Below are 26,430 nucleotides of genomic sequence, written 5' to 3'. Positions count from 1 at the left end.
CAGCCCGAATATTGCTGGGGTGGCCCTACCCACTGTGCTATTTCTGACCTTCAAACCATGATTTATCTCTCATGTTAGAAAATATACCAGGTGCTATGGAAGAAACCCAGCTTATTGCCTAAATCCTGTGCCAATTCTCCCAGTTTCTCCATTTTACAGAGTGTTTTCCACACCAGATAAAGTGGCAGGGACTCTGCTCATGCAGAAAAACCTGAACCTCTATTTTAACTGATTTTTTTATTTATTTTTTGTTTAGTCTTTGGGTCACACCTGGCAGTGCTCAGAACTCCTGGTTCTACTCTCAGAAATCACTCCTGGCAGGCTCAGGGAACCATATGGGATGCTGGGATTCGAACCACCATCCTCCTGCATGCAAGGCAAAGGCCCTACCTCTATGCTATGATTATTTTTAACTATAGCTCTGGTGTCACTCACATAGCCTTTGATTGTTTAATTAATTACTTTATTTATTTTGATTTTGGGGGCTACAACTAGCAATAAGTCCTGCTCTGGGCTCAAGAATCTTCTGGTGGGCTCTGGGGACCATGCAGGCAGGATGCTGGGGATCAAAGCTGGATTGGTAACTGCTTGCCTGCCATGCTACTATCTCTGATCCACTTGGCCTTGAGTCTCCCACAGTCTTCTGTCCTGATACTGCTGAGTTGATGTTTCTTCCTGTGCTCTTGCCCCACTCACCCTACTCCTAGAACTGCCTTCTCTGTTGGACTCAAAATATCTCATTTGAATATAGAAGATTCATAATCCTCTATTTTGGTTTCTAAAATTCTGTAATATCAGAAATACGAATTCTATTTGAAAACAATAGATTTCTTTGTCAAAAGTTGGGTTTGGAAGGTGTAGAATAAGTAGTACATTGGACGGGATGTTTGCCTTGCATGTGACTGGCCCTAGCTCAATCTCTACATCCCCGATAGTCCCCCAAAGTCCATCAGGAGTAAGCTCTGGATGTGTCTTAAAAACAAGACTTACATTTTTCTGTTTCGGGATTCACGCACGCCTGGCTATTGTGCTGGCATGTTTGGTTGTGATGGTTCCCCAGGGTCACACACCTTTAGCTGCGGTGGCTGGAATACGTGTGTAGGTTGTAGTACTTGTCAGGAGTAACTGGGGCTCCTGGCTGTGCTCCCCATGTGCTACAGTGCACACATGCCTCTTAGTTGTACTGTTGGCCCAGATTCACATATTCTAATTGAGGTGCCCCCACACTCCTGACTGGCGGGCTTACCTTCATGTTATCTCTTACAGCCAGATGTCCCAGACAGACATACCCGGGTGTGTAAGTGGGTGGCACCAGGCACCAGCCGACACTTTACCAACCAGCCATCCCTCAGGCCCTCATGGAGCTCCTTTTTGAGCAAAGAAATGCCAGCCTCAGCTGATCAGGCTTGTGTGGGAGAACTGCTTTTAGAAGGGATGCTTCAAAGGAAGCCTGTGTTGAATTGCCATCAGACTGGTCTTTGGCTATCTTGTATAGGTAATTTGACATACGGCAAAGGCAGTGTGGCTAACTCAGGTTTGATCCCTGGTACCACATGCTTCCCCAGGCCCTGCCAAGACTGACTCCTGAGCACAGAATCAGGAGTAACTTCTGGGTATTGCCAGATGTGGCCCAAACACCAACAAACAAAGGAAGTAATAGTTCCTTTCCCCTGTGCTCCCAACACACAGTACCCTTTCTTCATCTTGTTATTGCTCCAGTGAGCAGGGGTCACTCACTTTTGTGGTTGTGTCACATTTGGCCATGGTGCTGGCCGTGGTCACCCCAGATTTAGTCGTAGTGCGTGCTGGGGTAAAAAGGGGTCACCATCTTTTCCATAGTGCTACTCACCCACATTCTGATTGTCTTATTGGCTGGGCTACACTCTGAGCTGTTCTTGCGCACACCTGGCTGCAGTGTGCTGAGACCCCTGCTCGGCTGTGGTACTTGAATTTCTGGACAGCAGAGCTCATGTCCTGCTGGGGTCAGAGCCACCGGCCAAGGACCCATGTGCAGGACAGGTGCCGGCCTGGAACAGTGTGGGCCATCGCTGCTCTGTCCGTTCCAGGGTAGCTGATGAATGAGGAGGTATAAAGGCTAGGCATCATCCTCTTAATGTCACACACATACCTGGAAAGCCGGTTTTAGGTCATTTACTTAGATACCAGGGGATCCTTTTACATTAGTAACCCAAAAGATCGTGATTCAGGTAGCAAACCTATTGTGAATAATACAGCTACTTAGAAAGAATCTGGGTTCCTGGGTTGTCTTCTGTACTTGCAGTATTTGCAGGTGTGGTTCAGTGGCCAGTTCATTTTCAGCCTCATTGCAGGAATTTATTTCTCAGCTCTCCACATTCAGTGCCATCCAGTCAGGACGTCTTCTCTGCACTTCGTTTGCTGTCCTGTCACAGTGTGAACCACACGGAGTGGCCCATAGACATTGCTCTTAGACCAGCTTCCAAAAGTGTCCTGTATGTCTGTCTGAGACATTTTACTTTTTTTTTTTTTTTTTTTGGGCCACACCCGGTAACGCTCGGGTTACTCCTGGCTATGTGCTCAGAAGTTGCTCCTGGCTTGGGGGACCATATGGGACACTGGGGGATCGAACCGCGGTCGGTCCAAGGCTAGCGCAGGCAAGGCAGGCACCTTACCTTTAGCACCACCGCCCAGCCCCAACATTTTACTTTTTTATTGCTAGGAGGTTGGTGAGCTTGACCCTGGGTCTCAGACATGTGACACACGTGCTCTACCATGGAGTCCCACTTGTAGCCCCTTGGACTGACTTAGTATAAAATATTGAAAAAGTTATTGACTTTATAATAGATCATTGGACTGTTTCTGGAGAAGCCTTCCTGCATCTACTCAAATGAAGTTCTCCATAGCGTTCGTGGTCTTGCTCTGCGTAGCTGGCTTGATTTGCTATCCCACTGAAATCCTCTATGTGAAATTAAATTGTTCAATGGACTGCGTGGTAGTCTCAGTTACTCTGCCTACATACAGGAGGAATGAGTACATATATCCTGATGAACTATCCCTGGGTAAAGGTTGTCCTGTGAATAGGATGCAAACATACGTGTATGATTTTATATACCGTGTTTGTGAATGCGGCATTAGGATAAAGGTTCTTTCAGAGCATATGATCCTTTTGGAAACTGAGCTCTACTATAAACCAAGGAATAGGCCTAATCCACAAATAAAATTTCTCTTAGCATGTTCTGTCTCTAGGAAATCAGACTGGCTCACATCAGTTTTTACAGAAGATGACATAAAATTTCCTTCTAGTCTCTTTATGACTGATATTGACTCAACACCAGCAGAGTTAGGATTGCTTGGTTTGAATCACACATGCTCGAAGGAGAAGATGAAGCTTGAAAGTGGTACAAATTTGGGACAACAATGTTTTCTATGAAACAATTACTTTATTTCTCTCTAGATATTCTATTCTCAAATTCTTAATTCAATAAAGTTCTTGATTTTATTTTTAGTTTTTGGGTCACACCTGGCTCTGTGCTCAGAAATCACTCATGGCAGGCTTGGGGGACCAAATGGGATGCCGGGATTAAAACCGGGGTCCGTCCTGTGTTGGCTGCATGCAAGGCAAACATCTTACTGCTGTGCTATTGCTCCGGACCCCAAGTTCTTGATTTTTTAAATAAAATTTCCATGTTTTCATTAAAAAAAAAAAAATAGATCATTAGGACCAAAGAGATAGCACAGCAATAGGAAGTTTGCCTTGTAAGTTGCTGACCCAGGACCCACGGTGATTCGAATCCCAGCAGTCCCATCTGATCCCCCTGAGCCTGCGAGGAGCGATTTCTGAGCGTAGAGCCAGGAGTAACCTTTAGCATCCCTGAGCACTGCCAGATATGACCCCCCCAAAAAAAAAGAGCATTAGCAATGGGGAAAAGAGTCATACTGTTTTTTAGAAGTGTTACTTATTGTTGCCTGTTAAAACAGTGTACTCCTAGAAAAGAATGTGCAAAAGAGCCTCCTTCCACCTGGTCTTTCTCATTACCCCAGCAGGTCAGGAAGGACGCGACCGAACTCTGCTCATGGTGTAGGAGGCTCCCCATTCTCTCTAGAGAAGTCTGGTGTTAGAGTTTTAATTTTGATTACTTTCGTTCATTAGAAAGAAAATGCAGGGCCCAGAGAGATAGCACAGCGGCGTTTGCCTTGCAAGCAGCCAATCCAGGACCAAAGGTGGTTGGTTCGAATCCCGGTGTCCCATATGGTCCCCCATGCCTGCCAGGAGCTATTTCTGAGCAGACAGCCAGGAGTAATCCCTGACACCACCGGATGTGGCCCAAAACCCCTCCCCCCCAAAAAAAGAAAGAAAATGCATGTTAGAGAGAGAGAGAACATTGGCCTGTATGGCTCTAGATACATATACTCTAACTGACTTATTAATAATGCTGTCTTGTTTCCATAGGGCCTCAAGCTGAGAGCCCTAGTAGGATTTACTTTCCAGATCAGCTGATAGGACTACTTTACTTTTTTTTTTTTTTTAAACTGAGGCATAGTCGACATACACATTTGAGGGGCCAGAGCACAGCAGTAGGGTGTTTACCTTGCACATGGCTGACCTGGATGGACCTGGTTTGATCCTCAGCATTCCATATGGCCCTTCGAACCTGCCAGGTATGACCCAAAAATCAACTCCCCCCCAAAAAAAGACATAAAATTTGAGTTTCAGGTGTACAGCATATGATTTGATAGTTATATGTGTTTTAAAGTTAGCTAGTTAATCAACTAAGTAAGTCTAATTTCTGTCCTTCACTACACATAATTTTTCTTAAGATGGGGTCTTTTAATTTATTTATGGGATTGGTTTTGTGGCCATGCCCAGTGTGGCTTAGGGGTTTTTTTTGGGGGGGGGGGGGGATATGGGTCATACCTGGTGGCACTTGGGTTACTTCTGGCTCTGCACTCAGCACCTCTTGGTACTAGGGAAACCACCTGAGATGCTGGAGATCGAACTCATGTTAACCACTTGCAAGGCAAATGCCCTACTATAGCACCGGCAATAGTATCTAACTATATATACTAGTAAGTATAGATAGCACTGTATTATCTCTCCAGCCCCAAGATGAGAACCTTTTGATTGGGGGAGTTTTTAGAAGCAGCATACTAGGCAGTTGAATCCCTATGCTGTGTGCTCAGTCCCTTGACTCATAGCTGCAAGTTTATTTCTAGTTGTGCTTACCCCCTAGCCCCCGTGTCAGGTATTGAACCTGAAATTCTAACATGCAAAGCATGTTCTTTTTACACTTTGTACTATGTTTATCTGGCCCCTCGCCAGAAGTTAATGTCTTTCGATAACCCTTCACCTGTTTTGCCCATCCTCCAACTTCTGCTGGTTGTTCTTTAAATATCCTGTAGGGTAAAGATTTTTCTACTGGACTATTACTCTATACTACTTTCCTTCCTCTTAGAAGGTGATTTTTATTTTTATGTTCAATCTTCATTCATCTTTGACCTACGTTTGTTTTGTTTTTTATTTTGTTTGTTTCTTTGTTTGCTTTTGAGCATCTAAAAAGTTTTATGATTCTTAAATCAAAATTTAGGACTGCAGGGTTTTGAGGATGTTCCCCATCCATATATACTCCCATTCAGCTAGTTCTTATTCTCTTGATAGTTATCTATTTTTTAATTTACTTTATTGATGCTCATATATAGTTTTTTGGTTTTGTTTTTGAAATATTAAATTTTATATAAAATTCCACCCTCCCGGGCCCGGAGAGATAGCACAGCGGTGTTTGCCTTGCAAGCAGCCAATCCAGGACCAAAGGTGGTTGGTTCGAATCCCGGTGTCCCATATGGTCCCCCGTGCCTGCCAGGAGCTATTTCTGAGCAGCCAGCCAGGAGTAACCCCTGAACAATGCCGGGTGTGGCCCCCCCCAAAAAAAAAGAAAAAAAAATTCCACCCTCCCCCTTTTTTGTTTTGTTTTTTTTGGTTATCCCAGCAGTGCTCGAGGTTATTCCTACTCTGCACTCAGGAATCATTCCTGGTGGTGCTCAGTGGACCATATGAGATGTCAGAGATTAAAGCCAGGTCAACTACATGCAAGACAAGTATCCTATTTGCTATAACAACTCTTTAGCCCCACGTTCCCCTTTTCTTATACAGAATTGTCATAAATACTGATCTATACCTTACTTTTTCTTAATTTAAATTTCTTTTTTTTTTTTTTTTTTTGGTTTTGGGCCATACCCAGTTACGCTCAGGGGTTACTCCTGGCTATGCACTCAGAAATTGCTCCTGGCTTGGGGGACCATATGGGACACTGGGGGATCGAACTGAAGTTCATCCTGGGTCAGCTGCGTGCAAGGCAAATGCCCTACTGCTGCACCACCGCTCCGGCCTACAAGTATTTTTTAATATGTTCTCATTGCCCATTACCTCTGAAGTCTCTTTCCTGAGTTTAATCTTCTCTTGAACTTTGTCTCCTTGTGTCTTAAATTTCTCAACTTAAAAGGTTATTCTTCCAGAACACAAGGGACATATATGCAGGAGGCAAGAGTTTAATCCCCACCAACAAATCTATCTCCTGGCACAGAAAGGTCCCTGGTACCACCTAGAATATCCAGTGAGCACCAAGTCTGGAGTAACCACTGAGCAGTGCAGGGTAAAGAAATAAGAAGCTGGGCCCGGAGAGATAGCACAGCGGTGTTTGCCTTGCAAACAGCCGAACCAGGACCAAAGGTGGTTGGTTCGAATCCCGGTGTCCCATATGGTCCCCCGTGCCTGCCAGGAGCTATTTCTGAGCAGACAGCCAGGAGTCACCCCTGAGCAACGCCGGGTGTGACCCAAAAACCCAAAAAAAAAAAAAAAAAAAAAAAAGAAATAAGAAGCTATGAGGTTGGAGAATATGATCTGGGTTTGATCCCTGATATCACATGGCCCCCTAAGCATTAGCAGGGTCTGGCCCTCATCGCTTGGTGAGGCTCTGGAAGATCCCCCACCCCTCCAAGGACTGCCAGAGTTCCCTGGGTAGGGCCCAGTACCACATCTCCAGGCCTCACATTGAGCCACCAGCACAGTTGTGTGGGCAGCTCAGGGGCCCCTGGTCTTCTTGAGCACTGACTGTTAGGGAAGACACATAAAACCCCAAGAAGAAGAGACTAAGCACTCAACTACCAACGTCTGAACTTGATGCCTTCAGTCTCGCTCACGTCGCTGAAACTCAGCTGCACACACATATATCTTCTTTAGCAGGGACATGAGCCCTGTCCTACAGCCAAGCCGCTGATTAGAACGTGTTTTACCTCTCAAGGACCGAGTCATTTCATGGTCCTAGGGAGAGTGGGAGGCACCTGTTGTCCTTCGAAGATGAGTCTGACTTCTGAATGTCGAGTTCAGATCCTGCATGTATGTGGCCTCCATGACAATCTTGCGTGCCAACCAAAGCCAGGCTGTGTTTTCCGGCGCGGCGCCTTGGTCTCGAAGCTCTTGGGGACAAACCTAATACTTACTTGTTTGGTCCTGCCTTCGTTTGGGGCTCCTTTGAAGTCAACTAAGTCATCCCTGACCTGTGGTATCTGTGGGAGTGGTGCTGGATTTCTTGTTCTAAGTGCCTTTTGTCTGCACATTTTACTGGCTAGAGGCAAGTTCTGAAATTCATCAGGCATCTCACCCTGTCATCCGCAAAAAGATGATGCTTTATATAGTTGTTGTTCACCCCCCACTGGCAGATTTAACAGGTCCACCCTCCTCTACTGAGTAGGGAGTGCTCTGGAACAGAGTCCTGAGTCACTCTGATAAGCCTGTTGATAATGGTCTTTTTCAAGGCCTGGGAAGAATTGTGTAGCCCCCTCCTGGCCTTATTTCAGCTCCTACGGGCTCAGTTTTGCTTCACTGTTGGAAGCTGATTTTCTGATTCCGGTAGTAATTCCTTACAGGAGGCTTGGGATTTAGGAGACTTGGTAAATTTAGATTTATAGACAGGTTTCAAAATGGTAGATTTCCTCCATGCCCTATTTCCCCCCATTATTAACATCTTATATAATAACCACGAGACTCCACTTAGAATGAACAGTATCAACATTGGTCTTAACTGAACTCTAGACTAGCTTTCATACATTTTTTCACATTTCAGAATGCAGCCTTCATGTGTCACCTCATACTCGGTTGTGTCTCCGCCTTCTCTGGTCTCTGAGAGTTGAACCATGTCTTGAACCATGTTTTTTAATAGCTCCTGAAATTATTGTTTTTTTTTTTTTTTTTATTGTGGTTTTTGGGTCACACCCAGCAGTGCTTAGGGGTTATTCCTGGCTCCAGGCTCAGAAATTGCTCCTGGCAGGCACGGGGGACCATATGGGATGCCGGGATTTGAACCGATGACCTCCTGCATGAAAGGCAAACGCCTTACCTCCATGCTATCTCTCCGGCCCCAGCTCCTGAAATTATTGAAGAATATTGAAAAGTATAACTTATTTATTTCAACCTCTGGTCAGCAGGTGTCTAAATGTTTACCACAGCTTTATCATGTCTGACGTCTTATGTTTTCCTCATGGTTAAACTGATGTTTGGGTTTGAAAATGTTAAAGCGTAGATACAGTGTCCATCAGAGCACTGGTCATAACGTCACTGTCAGTGGTCACCTCATCGCTTAGTTAAATGAGTAGTTCCTTTGCCAGTGTCTTTACCATAAAGTTAGTTTTGCCTCTTAGCCGCTCTTTTAATTTCACCCTCAAGAAGACTTGGAGATGGGACCGGAGAGATAACATGGAGGTAAGAAGGTCGGTGGTTCGAATCCCTGCATCCCATATGGTCCCCTGTGCCTGCCAGGGGCAATTTCTGAGCCTAGAGCCAGGAGTAACCCCTGAGCACTGCCGGGTGTGACCCAACACCCCCCCCCCCCAAAACAAAACAAAACAAAAAACAAGAAAGAAGACTTGGAGATATGGGATTAGCTTTTGTATTGGAAGGAAGAGTAGGCGGGTATTATTTGGAATTCATTTATAAGGAAATTTGTCCCTTTGGTTTTGTTTTGGGGTAATACACCCGGCAGCACTCAATGGTTTCTCCTGGCTCTAGGCTCAGAAGTTGCTCCTGGCAGATTTGGGGGACCATATGGGAGCCAGGATTCGAACCACCGTCCTGCATGCAAGGCAAATGCCCTACCTTCATGCTATCTCAGTTACATCACTGCAGGCTGTTTTTTTTTTTAATGCTTTATTACCCAGTACTCATGTATAATTTTGATGTAAAATGTTGGAGCCTTGTGCAATGGGAACTCTTTTTGGAGTGCTTCCTTACCTTGTACTGCTGTAAGATCTCCTGAGTTCTTTCTGTATTTTCCTTACTCTAAGTCCTAGAATCAGCCATTTCTGGGTCCTTTTTTTTTTTTTTAACTGATAATGATATTTAGGACCATTTGGGAGCTGTATATGGCTATTGCTACCAAAGTATCATTACTTTTAGGCCCTTTTAGCACACAGAACTAGGTAATATCTATCATTGTTTCTGTTATTTCCTGGAATGTTAATAAACATAAGAAGTCAGAGAGATAGCACATGACCAACCCAGATTTGATCCCCAGAATTCCATATGCCCCCCCCCTCCCCGCCTGCCAAGAGTAACTCCTGAACGCCATCAAATGTTGCCCAAAAAACATAAATAAATGAGCCTTGGTTTTTTCTGATATCTCTGGCTTTGGCTCAGCAGCACAGGCTTTGTTTTATAAAACCCTTCTGTGACAGTGAGACATTACTCCCAGTATAATGCCACCATTTACTTATTTACTCATACCCACTGTACATGTACAGTTCCTCTACACATGTACACAATATCCACAAAGGAGAGATGTCTAGTCGTCTAAGCATATCGTGATCTTTAATAATTCTAATTTATTGAACAGATCTTGAATGCTTGTTTATTGTGATGTGATTTGAGCTGAGGTGCTTGCTCAGATAAGGTAAGGTGCTTTATTTGCACAGAAATGACTGACCTTGGTTTGATCACTGGCCCCATATGGTCTCTTCCCCCCCACCCCCCAGGAGAGATCCATGAGCAGAGTCAGGAGTAAGCCCCACGCACCACCAGGTGTGGTCCCAAAGCAAACAGATATTAGATGGCTCCAAACAGTCCTTGTAACTATGATTTAATTACAGACTGTACTATATCTGGCTGGCAGTTACCTCTTTATGATCTTTTATTATTTGGGAGATTTTTTAATTTAAAATCCTTCACTTGGGGGCCGGGCGGTGGCGCTGGAGGTAAGGTGCCTGCCTTACCTGCGCTAGCCAAGGAGACGGACCGCGGTTCGATCCCCCGGCGTCCCATATGGTCCCCCAAGCCAGGAGCGACTTCTGAGCGCATAGCCAGGAGTAACCCCTGAGCGTTACCGGGTGTGGCCCAAAAACAAACAAAAAAAACAAACAAAAAAAAAAAATCCTTCACTTGGGGGCTAGAGAGATAGCATGGAGGTAAGGCGTTTGCCTTCCATGCAGAAAGACGGTGGTTTGAATCCCGGCATCCCATATGGTCCCCTGAGCTTGCCAGGAGCAATTTCTGAGCATGGAGCCAGGAGTAACCCCTGAGCACTGCCGGGTGTGACCCGAAAACCAAAATAAGTAAGTAAATAAATAAATAAGTAAATAAATAAAATCCTTCACTCAGTAGTTACTTTCTGGAATGTGTATTCTTCCTCGACTCAGATTATATCGTATAGAAAAAAAGTGATTTGCTGCTAGTAATGAATGACCCATCATTGTTAATAATTTTCTAGGGATTAGTAATTGATTGTCTTTATAAATTAGTGAATTACTTGGAGGAGGGGTTGGGCCAACCTGATAGCTCTCAGAGGTTACTTCTGGCTCTTTATTCAGATATTGCTCCCAATGGGCTCAGGGGACCATATGGGATACCAGAGATAGAATCCAAGTAGATCCCAGTTCAGCCATGTGCAAGGCAAACACCCTATCTGCTGTGCCCCAAATTAGTGATTTATTTTATTTTATTTATTTATTTATTTATTTTTGGTTTTTGGTCATACCCAATAGCACTCAGGGATTACTCCTGGCTCTATGCTCTAGGCTCAGGGATACCAGGATTTGAACCACAACCTTCTGCATGCAAGGCAAATGCCTTATCTCCATGCTATCTCTCCGGCCCCAAATTAGCCAATTCTTAAGTGACCTTTTTACAGCTTCTATGTAGACTTTGAGCTGTACCAAAAAAAAAATGACCAAGGTGAAAACAATGTGTTGACTTAGTTATGATTCCATTCAATACATTATATCATACAAGCTTTAGATCTTAAAGTTTGGGGAGGGGGTAATAGGAGGAAAACTTTATAATAACAGCTTTTCAGAAAAACAGTTATGTATAGTTTCTTTAGCTAAGAGAACAGCTTATTTCCAAAAACAAAAATGAAAAAACAAAGCCAAAAAAAATTCTTTTTAGGAACAGGTTAAAGACAAGTAGAAATTAATATACTGGGAGAAACTGAAATGAATGAAGGAGCCTCCCTCAGGCTCCTGTCACTGGATGGTTGGTTCGTTAAGGGCCACATTATATTGTTTGACGATATTGACATAGCCCTGACTCATGAGTGTCCCAGATTTCTACATAAAGTGCCACATGCACACACTGACCTGCCGTCGTTAAATCAACAGGTTGAACATTTATGATACTAGTTTACATGAGGATCCACATTGGCTCTCATGATAAAGGTGTTTGGAATAGCTGCCTATTCTGGTGAGTCATGCTGTGCTATGAGGGGAACTGCTCATCCCAGGAGTGAACAGCAGGTGTCGCTGCCTCCCCACATAGGCTAAGGCTCTTTGGCTGTTTGGCTGGCCATGGCTCCAAAAACACTAACCTTGAGTATTGATAGATGTCTGACTCTCTGGTTCCACTCACATATACAAACCCAGGTTGAAAATCCAGAGAGAATTTTGTTCAATTTCGTTCAATGTTAATTCAAGTATTTGTTCTAGGTTTAGGCTAGTTGTGTGTGTGTGTGTGTGTGTGTGTGTGTGTGTGTGTGTGTGTGTGTGTGTGTGTGTGTGTGTTGGGGGAACGGCTTAGGTTAGTTGTGTGTGTTTGTGTGTGTGTGTTGGGGGGAACGGCTTAGGTTAGTTGTGTGTGTGTGTGTGTGTGTGTGTGTGTGTGTGTGTGTGTGTGTTTTGGGGGGAATGACAACCAGCAGTACTCAATGACAACCAGCAGTACTCAGGGTTTACTCCTGGCACTGTGCTCAGGGATCACTTTTGGCGGGGCTCAGGACCAAATGGGGTGTCGGGGATCAAACCAGTGTTGACCATGTGCAATGCAAACACGCTACCCTCTATACTATTCTCCAGTTCCTCAACTGAAGTATTATCTCTTTCTGTTTAGCTGCTTGGTAGGATTGGCTTGTTTTTCCCCAACAACATTTCAGCAGTTATTTTGGAGCCTGAATAACTTTCTGTCATTTATTTGTTGATTTTGTTGGGGAGGGTTCATACCAGATGTCAGTCTTAGTTAGGCCTGTTGTTGGTTTTGTGCTCAGGGGTCTCCTGGCATCGCTCTGGACCATTTGGTGCTGGGAATCCAGTATGCACTCATTCTGTGGGGCCATCTCTGGCCCACTTTTTCTTCTTCCTTTCTCCTTTCTTTTCTTCCCTTTCTTTTTTTGTGTCCTGGTGGGTCTGACCCAGGACTTTCTGAATACAAATCATTAGCTTTCCCCTGAATCACACCCCCAGCCCTGGACAATTCTTGTTTTCAGCAAACTTCACACTTTAAAGTTTCTTGGCCGCCTGAGGCCTTCCTCAGCACAGCAGGCTGTTGGGAAACCTTCCAAAAGGAAAGATGTCATTGTTCTCTGAATTGAGGTGCTGAACATCAAAGGAACGTACGTGCCTGCTTCTTTAGGATCCCTCGCTTTGATTGTTGAGGAAGTGAAGAGCTGAATTAACCCAAAGTTCTTTGGTGCAACTTTTTAAACGAGTTTTCTATGGCTTCAGCACAGATAATGAGGTTTTCCTGTGAAGTTATGATAGCTTGCATTATTTTCAGAGTTCTGGAAGCATACTAAATATTTAGTATCTGTTAAGCATATGGATTGAGAAAATAACAAATGCTGACATCAGCTCTAATTTTATTAGTTTTGCTGCTGGCTTTAACCTGTGTCCTGGTACTAACCCAGATGAACCACTGATCCAGGGTGGACCTGGGTTCAATTTCCAGCATCCTATATGGTCCCCCAAGCCTGCCAGGAGCAATTTCTGCGTATAGTGTTAGGAGTAATCCCTGAGCGCCAACAGTTGTGGCCCCAGAAAAACAAAAACAAAACTGTGTCCTGGTGTAAGGATTAAGTCCCTCTTTTAACTCTTGTTGTCCTGGTTTTGGACACTGTAATCATTCTAGGTTGCCTAAAAAGAGTGGGTGGTGGCTTCTAAATTACCGTTGTAGTGATTTTTGCTTTTCGTTTTTGTTTTTGGGCCACACCTAGTGGCACTGGAGAGTTACTCCTGGCTCTGCATTCAGAAATGACTCGGGCAGGCTCAGGGACCATATGGAATGCCTAGGATCGAACCCATGTTGGCTGCAAACGCCCTATCCACTGTGTGATCTCTCCTGTCCTCTGGAGCTTTTTTTTAATGTCAGAATTATGCCTGACACAAGGTTATGGTTTTTTGGAGGGCCCACACCTGGCTATACTCGGGTTATTCCTGTCTCTGCACTCCGGGATCACTTGGCGATGCTTCAGGGATTATCTTGGATGATAGAGATCAAAACAGGTCAGCTGCATACAAGGCAAGCCCCCTGCCCCCTGTACTGTCTTATCCAGCATTCACTCAGCCATGCATTTCCCAAATTAAAATATACACAAAATAAAACCACGCAGAAGAAAACCCTTGCAAAAAAGCTTATATATACCCTTACCAAAAAGTTTGTAATCCCGGGAAATTCCTTTTACTGGTCAGTTTTGATGCTGGCTTTAATCGAGTAATGATTTCCAGGTAGGCATACGCAGCAGTATCAGCTGATAACCATCTCACCAGTAGTTTCCTGGGACTGTGAAAGGCTGTGACGGATTTTTACCAAGACCTCCTGATGAATATATTCAAGAGCTTAAACTTGATATTACCAAAAAAAGTGGAATTTCTTGCAATGCACATGTATTGGACTAACTAACTAGTTGGCAATTTAAAAAAATGTGTATATTAATAGAAAAGCCCTTCTCTGGAGTGGATCTCCACTCCAGAGCATTGACTTGACCCTCCCCTTGTGTTTCAGATGTCATCTGGGTGATCCTCAGTGTGGAGGTGGGTGGACTGTTAGGAGTAACGCAGCAGCTGTCATCCTTTGAAACGGAGTTCAACACACAGCCACATCGCAAGGTAGAAGGAAACTTCAACCCGTTTGCCTCTCCCCAAAAGAACCGACAATCAGATGAAAACAACTTAAAAGACCCTGGGGGTTCCGGGTTCGACTCGATCAGCAAAAACACATGGGCTCCTGCTCCTGACCAAACCGAGCAAGATGAGAATAGACTCTCACAGAACTCTGTAAATCTGTCCCCCAGCAGTCACGCAAACAACTTATCAGTAGTGACTTACAGTAAGGTAGGTGCCCTCGGAGAAGAGGAGAAGGGGTAGGTGGTGGGTCTTGGGACGTGATACCCCAGAACATTTTTTTAAAAGGTTGCTTAGCTCTCCTGCCGACAGCAACAGCACGAAAACCTACCCCTTCTCCGCTCCCCCCACCCCCCACCTACCTGTCCCCTGGATGTTGCTCCATCCGCATTTATAATCCATCACTGTCTCCACTCTAGTTTGGGTATTGGAAAGAAAAAAACAATTTACCTTTAGCATTTAAGGGGGGGTGCCAAACTATCACCAGCATCTGCCTGGTAAAAAGTCTCCTAAGCCTAGAGCCCCAACACACCTTTGTTTTGTTTTCCACACCTTTGGGACTTGTTTCCACTTTATTTTTTTGGTCTGGGCTCATGCTTTCATTTGTTTTTCTAAAGGAAAAGACCTGGCGATTGTGTGTTCTCAGTGCCGGGCTTTCAGTTTGTTTGCCTTGTCAGAATGTCTTTTCTGTCAGTGGCCTTGAGTTTGCTACAGCCCTTCTTCTACCTTTTTGCCCACGATGCAGAATGGCCCGTGTGCCTTTTGGCTTTTCGCGTGAGTGAGCAGTATCCAATGTGATGTGGACCTTGCCGGCTGTCCCTCAGAGGCAGCCTTCGGGATCCCCTGTCTTGGCCTGCCTCTCTGCCATTTCTCTGTGGGCTTGCAAGGGAAGCTTGTTGCTTCTTGTATGTCGGATTGGGTTGTTGGTCAATACTCTGATGCTACGAGCCTGCTCTTATGAGGGGGTCCTGAGGGACTCTGTAGCAGGACCTGTTAGCCCCCTCTCTTTGCTGCTTCTCTGAATCACAATCAGGTTGTACAGGAGACTCCTTTGTTCCACTCTAGGATCATGCCATAAGGTTGGCCTCCCTCCCTTTGTTGTCTTTTAACCTCAAATTTGTAAAAAGTGTTGGGGAGAGCAGTAGTACAGTGAGTAAGGTGCTTGCTTGCATGTGGCTGACCCAGGTTCCATCCTGGTACCTTTTATGGTCCCCAGAGCCTCCAGGATCGATCTCTGAATGCATAGCCAGGATTAAGCCCTGAGCACAGCCAGCTTTGGCTCATAAACCAAAAAATAAATTAAATTGTTTATTTTAGAATCACAAGTTGCTTTGTTGGAAGAAGGGGGTGCCGAGATCAAGCCCAGGTTGGCCATGTACAAGACAAGAGTCCTACTGCCCCTCTGGCCCTGCACTTTCTTTCTGCATGGTCAGTTAAAGAACGTAGATTTCCAGGCGCTGGAGAGATAGCACAGCAGTAGGGTGTGTGCCTTGCACGCAGCCGATTGAGGACAGAAGGTGGTTCAAATCCCGGCATCCCATATGGTCCCTTGAGCCTTCCTGGAGCGATTTCTTTTCTTTTTTTTTTTTTTTTTGGTTTTTTGGGTTTTTGGGTTTTTTGGGTCACACCCGGCGGTGCTCAGGGGTTACTCCTGGCTGTCTGCTCAGAAATAGCTCCTGGCAGGCACGGGGGACCATATGGGACACCGGGATTCGAACCAACCACCTTTGGTCCTGGATTGGCTGCTTGCAAGGCAAACACCGCTATGCTATCTCTCCGGGCCCACCTGGAGCGATTTCTAAACGCAAAACCACAAGTAACTCCTGAGCACTGCTTGGTGTGACTCAAAAACCCAAAACAGAACAAGCACAGATTTCCAGAGGGACTTTGAGTTTTTGTTTCTGTTTTTTCCTGAAAAGGAAACAGTGGGCCAAAATATGTTTGGGACCCTCTGAGTCCCAATCAAGAAACAAAGTAGAAACCTGATGCCACTCTCTCCCCACATGGTCTAGTCAAAAAGTCTCCACTCACTCAGCCTTCATGTGTAGCTTGGCTTGAGATCGGGAATTCCCTAGAGCTGTGTTAGCTGTATAGGATATAAATGGACAAGGCAGTAAATTGCCTGTAATTGAGAAAAGGCTTCTCATCTTAACTTTCTAAAAATGGACTTTTCCCTTCAGTCCCTCTTGTTCCAAGTTTTTCTCCTTTGGTCTAACCCTCCAGAAGGTTCTGGCTGTGTTGGGCCGACAGGCAGCCAAGGCCCCAGACTACTCCGCCTTTTCAGAATGAAAACTTGGCTCCATTGAGCTTGATCAGAAGACAAGAGTTGGCCCGGATGAGGCGCTGGGTGTAACCACCACTGTGGTCTGTCAGGTCGGCTGGTGTCCTGGCCCGGCCTGTACTCATTTTAGAGACTTGGGACATCTGTTCATTGTTTTCTGCTCTTTTGAGTCCTTGAGGCATGGTGCCTCTGCATTAACTGTCAGGCTGGCCCTTAGCTGAGAACAGAGAGGCCGTGTGGACATGGCGAGTGGTGTCAGCCTTTACCTGGGTCCCAGCCTGGCAGGATGCTTTCTGGTTCTTTACTGTTGTTTCATTTGGATTTGTTTCCCTTGTCTTGTTTTCTTTGTGAGCTTAGGAAGCATTGGGCTCTGAATGATCTCTACTGAGTTCATGCTCTAGTGATGAGGTGTTTGTGTGTGTGTGTGTGTGTGTGTGTGTGTGTGTTTTGTTTGTTTGTTTGTTTGTTTTAATCACACCCAGCAGCACTCAGGGGTTACTCCTGGCTCTATGCTCAGAAATCACTCCTGGTAGGCTCGGGGGACCATATGGGATACCGGGATTTGAACCACCGACCTTCTGCATGTAAGGCAAACGCTTTACCTCCATGCTATCTTAGAGTGATGAGTTTTATGTTGTGTTACCTCATTCTTTCTTCTTGAACTCTAGGTTGATTGCCGGTGGGGGGATATTTAAGGGCATTTTTTAAAAACAAAAAACCAAGGTACAGGCTTTCCATGCAGGAACCTGGATTTGATCCCCATTCTCAAACCCAAGTTTAATCCCCTGGTTCACATGAGCCACCCCACCACCACCACCACGTGGGTGGCTCAAAACGTCCCTCCTGTTTAAAAAATGTAAAAGTTAGGGGCCAAAGAGACAGCACAGCCATAGGGCGTTTGCCTTGCATGTATCTGACCCAGGACTGACAATGGTTCGATTCCCAACATCCTATATGGTCCCCTGAGCCTGCCAGGAGTAACCCCTGAGCGCTGCTGGGTGTGACCCAAAAACAATAAAATAAAATAAAATGAAAAGCTAGATGCATTCTCTCCTCTCCTCCACTCCAGCAGAGTATGAAAACTCTCCTGGCAGTCTGCATGCACATTCACCACATACTCACACAAACACACACCACACACATGCACGGGTAAAACTTTAGTGTGGTGTCTATAATAATCTCCCTCATCGAGGCAATTTATTACCCCTGTGATGCTCAGGGAATATTCATGGCTCTGCACGATGCTCTGGGAGCATAAGAGGTACTGGGAACCAAATGCAGGTCAGCTTTGTGCAAGGCACCCACTGTACTCTCTCCAGCCCCTTATTTTTAGATGAGCTGTGGCTTAGGCTGGAGCAGTGTTTTCTGCTCACCCCAGATGCCACCTTTATTGAGCGGGTAACAGTACCCGATACTGTGTCAGGGATCACTGAGTTGCCAATAGATTATATTTCCTCTTCAATTCCCTCCTCACCATCAAAGCAGGTAAAGGAACACTGTGCTCTTGGAAGCCTGTAGCACAATCTTTCAGTAGGCACAAGGTTTCCTGCTCCTTCCTTCCTAGTTATAGTTTAACTCGCTCAGATTGGTAGGATGAAGTGAAATAAATGGTTTCGTACACCTGCTCTCGGAGGGCTGGGTGGGTATGTCAACACAGTGGCACATCCGTCAGTGCCAGGAGCTGGACACCCCGACCACCCTGGACTAACACTCACTGCTCTGCTCTCACTGTTCTGTGGGTGGGACTTCGTGCTCTGGCCACAATTCACAGCCCAGGGTTCGGCCTCTCCCTGTGGGACAACTGTCTAGGGGAGCCAAAAAGCAAGTATATGCATACTTACCCACCCCACAGATTCATAAATCTGACTCCACTTTCCATTAGGAATTAGCTGATCTTGTCCGCTCAATTGTGGCTTACCCAGCCCAGCTGAAGTCAGATGCTGTGTTTTGTTTGTTTTTATTTAATTGGGTTGAGGGGGGCTGTTGGCCATACCTGCCAGTGCTCAGTCGTTACTCCTGGCTCAGTACTTTGGAATCACTCCTGGCGGTGCTCAGGGTTTAATCAGGCCTGGTATATGCAAGGCAAGCACCCTACCCACTATTGCTCCAGCCATGTCTTTCCCCCACCACTCCAGATGCTGGGGGTGGGGGGTTTGTTTTGGGGCCACACCTGGCATTGCTCAGGGGTTACTCCTTGCTCTGCACTCAGAAATTGCGCCTGGCAGGCTTGGGGGACCATGAGATGCCAGGGATCGAACCTGGGTTGGCCACATATAAGGTAAAAATGCCCTACCTGCTGTGCTATCTCTCTAGCCTCCAGATAATGTTTTAATAAACCTTTTAAAAATGCGATTAGCTCAGAGCCTCCAAGGACAGATAGTCACTGCAGAATTGGTGCTTACTGACCCAAGGCTAATGTTGCCTGAATTTTAGCGCTGACTCATCTCTAAAGGCAAAGATGACTTGCTCAGTTAGGAGAGTGTAAGAAAAGGAAAGTGTGAAGGAGAAAAACAAGTCCTGTTAAACATCAGCCTTCTCTTCTGTGTCTTTATTTTTTGGGGGGTAGGGGGCCACACCCCACAGCACTCAGGAGTCACTCCTGCCTCTATGCTCAGAAATCGCTCCTGGCAGGCTCGGGGGACCATATAGGCTGTCAGGATTCGAACCACTGATCTTCTGGAAGGAGGGATGGAAGGAAGGAAGGGAGGGAGGGAGGGAGGGAGGGAGGGAGGGAGGGAGGGAGGGAGGGAGGGAAGGAAGGGAGGGTGGGAGGGATGGAGGGAGGGATGGAAGGAAGGAAGGGAGGGTGGGAGGGAGGGAGGGAGGGAGGAAGGAAGGAAGGAAGGAAGCAAGCAAGCAAGCAAGCAAGCAAGCAAGCAAGCAAGCAAGCAAGCAAGCAAGCAAGCTAGCTTTGCCCTAGTGGATTGGGCCGAGTACTTACCTCCCTTTCTTCGAGAGGTCACTTACGATGGCTGGGCCAAAAGGAACCCCAGATTTGTGAAATTTGTGCCATGGGCACGGTTCCTCTTTTGTGTGTGTGCTTTTAAGCAATATTTGGAGCTTGGATATGTCATGCACTCCTTTCAGCTGGATTATAGTCTGAGCCACTGTTATTACTTCTGCCAAGTGCTGGTTCAGAGCAGAAACTTGTCATTATCTTTGTAGGGAGGATCATCCCGCCTCCAGCACCAGCTATTGCCGAGTGCCATCTGCTGCCCACGTTCCCGCCTGCTCTGCCCTGTCCTCCTGCCCCCGCCCCGCACCTTCTAGCTGCCCTTTAGTTCCTTCTGGACCTGTTTTTACTTGTTTAGATTTTGGCTTGGGGCCCACACCCAACAGTGCTCAAGATCTCTTCTTGGCTTATCCCTGGCTCTATGCTCAGGGATCACTCTCGGCAGTGCTCTTGGGACCATACACAGTGTTAGGAACCAAACCTGAGTTGGCTGCATGTCAGGGAAACATCATACCTGCAGTACTGTCTCTCCCCAGTATGTTTTAGATCTGGATCTAGAGTAGGAATCTAAAAAGGTCATCAGGAATGATGAGTCCTGGGCCAGAGAGATAGCACAGCAGTAGGGCATTTGCCCTGCAAGTAGTCGACCCAGGACAGATGGTGGTTCAAATCCCAGCATCCCATATAGTTCCCCGAGCCTGCCAGGGAGAGATTTCTGAGCACAGAGCCAGGAGTAACCCATGTTTTGGGGTGTGACCCATAAACAAACAAACAAAAAAAAAAGAAAGGAGGAGTCTTGCTTTAGGGATTCCCTCCCTGTGACCTGGGAATTTCCTTGCCTTTCCCTAAATGAAACCTTTTATGGAATTTGGGAAAGGAAAGAAGTTGGGAATATCTTCTGACTTGCTGATACATTAATGAAGACTTAGAAAAGTTGGGTGAAGGGCCAGAGCAATAGCACAACAGTAGGCCATTTGCCATACATGTGGCCAACTTGGGATGGATGTGAGTTTGATTTCCAGCATCTCATGTGGTCTTCCAGCCTGCCAGGTGCAATTTCTGAGCGCAAAGCCGGAGTAACTCCTAAGTGCCACTGGGTGTTGCCCAAAAAACAAGTTGTGGAGAGGGATGTCACGCCACACCCGGCAGTGCTCAGGGCTTACTCCTTGTTTGCACTTGGGGTACCAAATGGCACACAGGGGATCGAACCCAGGTCGATCATGCACAAGGCAAGTGCCCTACCTGTCTCCAGCCCGATTTTTCCCTCTTAGGCAGGGGTTCATAAGTCTTGGCTGGAGGTTCCTGGAGGATATTTGGAAAGTAAAGCACTTGCTCTGTACCTAGGTGTGTAATGGTGAATCTGGGGCGGTGGGGAGTTGGGGGAAAAGGAGGTGCTATGCCCAGTAGTGCTTAGTGACTGTGCTCTGGGGTGCTTCTAGGACTCTGCAGTACTGGGGACTGAACCCAGGCCTCCGGTAGCAAAACATGTTCTCAACTGGTGAACACCTCTGTTCCTCTTTTTTTTTTTTTTTTTTTTGGTTGTTGGTTTTTGGGTCACACCAGTAGCTTACTCCTGTCTCTATGCTCAGAAATCCTCCCGTCAGGTTCAGGGGACCATATGGGATGCCGGGATTCTGCACACAAGGCAAACACCTTACCTCCATGCTATCTCTCCGGCCCTCTCTGTTCCTCTTATTCTCTATTCTGGAATAAGTCAAGCAGAGAAATGTAATGATTAAGGATAGGCTTGGTGTAACTTTGTGGAATTGGCTCTAATATTGGTCCAGTTAAGAGGGCACTGGATTGGACAGAGCTAGGTGGTTGGTGTCTTCAGCTGGGCTAATAGTCATGTGAGTTTTTGTTTTCCAATGTCCAGGAAGGTTTAAAGATGTCTCAGAGTGAACTGGAAGGAAAACTTATGTGACTTAGTATTTTATCCAGCTTGTATTCTCTTCTCTCAGGGATAGAAGTAAACGTACATTACTCCCTGGTCAGGCCAGAGAAGGTCCAGAACTAGAACTATTCTGCTCTTTTTTGCCATACCTAGCAATCAGTGCTCATGGGTTACTCCTGGCTCTGTACTCAAGAATCAACCCTGGCAGGCTCAGGAGACCTATGGGATGCTGGGGATCAAATCCCAGTCAGCCATGTGCAAGGCAAATGCCCTACCCACTGTACTATTGCTTCGGCCCTCGTGTTTTTATTTCTATTACTAAGGACTTGAGTGATTCTACAAAACTACCAAAAACACCCATCCTTCCCTGCCTCCCAGCCCCACAGAAACAGGCTGGACCTGGCATACGCCCCACATGAAAATGCCATTTCTTTGTTACAAGAGTGAGACTGAAATTTTGGACAGGTTCTGTGACTTGTCCCAAGTCTGTAGCTAGAAATCTCCAGAAGTAGAATCCAAGCAGACACAGATTCTGGGAACTCCCAAGCCTGCTGTCCTACGAGTATAACCACAATGCTTCCTATTAAGGATAGATTACTAGTGAACATTTTTCCTCCTAGCAGTTCTGAGTTGGCTGGGCTCAATTGAGGGCCCCTCTTCCAATGAAGGCCTGAGGATGTTGCCTCTTAGACCTGAACCTTCCTGGCAGTGGTCGAGGGCCTCCAGACCACATTGCCCTCCAACACAAACACAAACACAAACACACACACACACACACACACACACACACACACACACACGCCACATTGCCTCCCAAAATGCACACATACGTGCACGTTGGGGACTCAGTGCAGGCCTCATGGAAGGGGGTGCTCCCTAGCCCCTCAAACCTTTCCAGCCCCCAGTAAACATTTTTGTTGGCACAATTTCTGCAGATAGCAGCTACCATTCAGATGAGAGATAGGTCGAGTATTGGCCAGATACTGTGAGTCTCTCCACAACTCAGCCTCTGCCCACAGGACTGAGCCCCTTCTGCCCCCCAGAAGGGAAGAGATTTCCTGGGCCTCTAGTCACTTAGGAGATGTTTGTTAACATCCACATTTCCATTAACTCTTCTTTTCCCTCCCTCCTCCCCCAGGTTTTTATTTAGACACGGTGTTTTTCAGTACTGTTAATAATAATGCTTCAGACATAGTGTTCCAAGTCCACATACACACACCCAGTGTCCGTTCCTTCACCAGTGCCTCAGGGTTCCCTCCCATTCACCCCCCCAAACCCATCCACTCCATAAACATGCAATTTGGATGGTGGGGTGGGTTACTCCTGGCTATGCACTCAGAAATTGCTCTTGTCTTGGGGGACTATATGGGATGCTGGGGATTGAACCAAGGTTGTCCTGGATCAGCCAAAACTTGCAAAATTTTTGTTTTAATTGTTATGATTTGAGTTGCTTGTTTATAGTAGGTAATATGGTTTTGATGTACCCCACCAAAGTATGCTTAACCCTCCTCTGAGGTCTTCATGTCACATCTTCATGTTCACCCTGTACCCAATTCACACCACCTGTCTGTGCTGTGGCCAGAAGATAGTCACTGGAGTTCTTATTTTTCTGGAATGAATTTCAGTCTCCTGTGGGCAAATATCTGTATTTCAGAACATATTGGTGGCTATCTGGAGGAGGAGTACTTTAGGCGAAGGAACAAGGCAAGCAACTTGTTTCCTGAGATGGAAGTTTACACAGGCCAAGGAATGTCAAGGGAGGAGGAAGAGGAGAGAAGGAGATTGAGTTAGAGGGTGGGGAATAGATCCCAGTGACTGCAGGTCCTTGAAAAGCTTTGGACTTTGCTGTGGGAGACAGGAAGGCTTGGTAAAGGGGCCGGCATGGTGGCACTAGAGGTAAAGTGTCTGCCTTGCCAGTGCTAGCCTAGGATGGACTGTGGTTCGATCCCCCGGCTCCCATTTGGTCCCCCAAGCCAGGAGCGATTTCTGAACGCATAGCCAGGAGTAACCCCTGAGCGTCACCGGGTGTGGCCCAAAAAAGAAGAAAGGCTTGGTAAAGAGATTTTGAGCAGAGGGGAGTGATGCCTGGGTGTCCTCAAAGCATCCCTCTGATTCTGGAGTGGGGTATGAAACAAGGACAGAGCAGAGACTCAGTACAGGAGTTGGTGCGATAACCCAGGGGCACAAGGGCAGTGAAGGACTCCATGGCTTTGGGGATCTAAATGACTGCCCTGGATCTTCTTTGTAGCTAAAACGACAGGATTGTTAATGGTTTAGAAAGGGACAGAAGAGACTATAAAGTCTCACACTCAGGGTTTTGGCCTGAGCAACTCAAAGGGTGAAATTGCCCTCATAGGAGAGGGAAAATGCTTTGTAGAGGTGGTCTAATTAGGAGTTCTGTGTGGGAAACACAGAGATGTCCTGACATCCAAATGGAGGTGTCAAGTGGGCTGGAGAGACCTTTTCAGCCAGATTAGTGTTTTTTTTTTGGAGGGGGCATGTCATACCTGTTAGTGCTCAAGGAACCACATGGGGATCACACTACAGTCAGCTGCATGGGAAAGCAAAAACCTTGCCTTCCTGTATTATCTCTGCAGCCCAAGATGTTTAGCAGCTTTTACCCATCAGATGCCAATAGTCCCTCTTCAACCCAGAGCATAACAACTGAAAACGTCAGTGTCTGAGGAGGTGGCAAGACGGCCCTATTAGTGAGCCTGGGACAGGATTCTTCTGTCCGAGGATGATTGTAAATGTAGGCACACCCTTCACAATACCCAGAGTATCTCGCTGCAATTATTCTCATTCTTTATTCAGCTCTCTGGATCTTTAAAACACTTTCAGAAACAGATCAGGGAGTTGGAAGTTCCTTGAGCAAGGAACTTCCAACTCCCTGATCTGTTTCTGAAAGTGTTTTAAAGATAGATTGGGGATGGATGGATTGTGGGACGGAACCCGCAGCCCAGTGTGTCTGAGTTTGATGTTCTTGTGCAGCTGACAAGGTCTGTTGGTAGCATTAGGGGCTCTCTGACTGCTTCTGAGGGTGGGTGCCTCCTCCCTCCCCAAAGGGGCTGCAGAGAGATTTGTGGCCAAGGAAGGAGGAAGCAACTCAGAGCAGCCGAGCAGCCTGCCCAGTTCCCTAGCCCACAGCACACTCTGTACCGGAAAGGGTTTGCCAGGAGCCTGGCCGGGTAATCTTTCGATGACTTTTGAAAATCCAGCAGAACCCGTAAAGGCCTCGCAGACTTATTGGTGTTTGCATTGGCTTGGGTCATGTGTGTGTTTTTAAAAAAAAAAATTTAAGCAAACACCATGAGCTGTAGAAAATGTCTCTTGTTTGTAACATAAAAAGTATCTCCAGGAACTCTGCCTTTTATACCTCACCAGCTTCAGAGTTGCTGAGCCTCATTTTTGCTTTGGGACTCTGGACATTGCTTTATTTATTTATTTTTAATAATGTTTACTTAAACACCATGATTACAGGCATGTGTGTACTTGGGAGGACATTACCGTATTTTCTGGTGTATAAGACGATTTTTGAAACAAACAAAAAAAAGTCAACCGAAAATAGGGGGACTTCTTATACACCGAGTATATCCTGAAAAATGTTTCAATATGCCGCTAAATGAAACAAAAAAAAATCAGGCCGCAGAGTTTCCAAATCTCTTTCTTGGGGGCTCCCAAACAGTACTCAGGATATCTGGGGGCCACTTCTGGTAAAACCCAGCTAACCGTGTTGGTGGTTCAGTGCTAGGGTCCGAGGATGGGGTATTGTTTGGTTCATGTAGTGGGGGAGGTTAACTGACGCCACCAGGGAATTGCCAGAAAAGGTGCCTATGATAAGGGACCAATCACTGCAAGGCTGCTCGGACCTCCTCTCTAACTCTGCCAATCCAAGCAGGCTTTTTATGCATGCAAATTAAACAATGTTTTGGGCCCGAATTTACACTGGTAAAAAGTCTGCTCAGATTGGCCAGAGTCAGAGAGAAGTCTGACAGTATAACCTTTGAACCTTTGCTTGTTGTGATTGGCTCACTGTGGTACATACAGTTGCAGCACAGGAACGTTCTGTCTGATACAGCAATTATAGGCCTAAACCTATGTTTTAACTGCAAAATTAGGGGGTCGTCTTATACGCCGGAAAATACGGTATTTTAAACAGATGAGATACCGGTGTTTCTGGAGCTGAAACACTTCTACTTGTATTGCCAGGGTTGCCCACACAACAATGCTGTAGGATGCATTCTGCTTTGAAGTCAGCATTTTCGCTTCTGATGCAAGTTCTCAAAGTACAACTCGTAGGGGATCGGAGCAAGAGCACAGTGGGTAGGGCACTTGCCTTGCTTGCACTGGCTGGTCTGGCTTTGAATCCCAGCATCCCATATAGGCCTCCCCAGCCCTGCCAGGAGTGATCTGAGCGCAGAGCCAGGAATAAGCCCTGGAAGAGGGAGGGACAGCCTTCCTTCCTCACCAAAAATAAGAAAAGTACAAACTAGAGATATTCCAGGTTCAATCAGAAGTTCTGTTTAGAAGTCTCAGTATTTGGCTCCTGACAGAAAAGCTCAGGCTTCTGATTTAGCTAAATCTCCCACCAACTATAGGGCCAAGTGTACTTGTAAGATTGGATGTCCCTCGGGAGGAGAGGTCGGCTTCCCTAGAACTCTTTCCAAAGAGGCACTGGGTATTGCATGCATAGTTCAGGGCTTTGGGGCTGAGTTCATTGCCAAGAGCTGGGTGAAGCTTTTTTGCTGTGTGTAGTCCTGCTGAAAGCCCTTGAGTGAGGCTTCCAGCGTGTTCAGCCAGTGCTGAGCCTTATCTTCAAAAGATTTACTAGGTCCTAGAAAGACACCAGTCAGTAAGGACAGAACATAAGTTCTAGTTCACTTAAAATGCTCAGGATTCAGAGGAAGATTAGAAGAGATATGTCAGTAGTCAGGAAAGCGGGACCTTGGCTGG

At 46.1% G+C, this 26,430-nt stretch overlaps 1 protein-coding gene across 1 annotated transcript in view; it reads left to right on the top strand.

The window, feature by feature from the left end:
- The window catches only part of ILRUN (inflammation and lipid regulator with UBA-like and NBR1-like domains), a 107,173-nt gene that overhangs the window by 71,187 nt on the left and 9,556 nt on the right, over positions 1–26,430 (top strand). Inside the window, exon 4 of the mRNA XM_049765280.1 lies at positions 14,231–14,559. Within this exon, the coding sequence (XP_049621237.1) occupies positions 14,231–14,559 (329 nt within the window). The remainder of the gene's footprint in view (positions 1–14,230; positions 14,560–26,430) is intronic.

This window comes from Suncus etruscus, chromosome 18 (genome assembly GCF_024139225.1).
Source record: "Suncus etruscus isolate mSunEtr1 chromosome 18, mSunEtr1.pri.cur, whole genome shotgun sequence".
Classification (NCBI taxonomy): Eukaryota; Metazoa; Chordata; class Mammalia; order Eulipotyphla; family Soricidae; genus Suncus; species Suncus etruscus.
The sequence above is the reverse complement of the archived record's forward strand: the minus strand, read 5'-3'. Positions and strand labels throughout refer to the sequence as shown.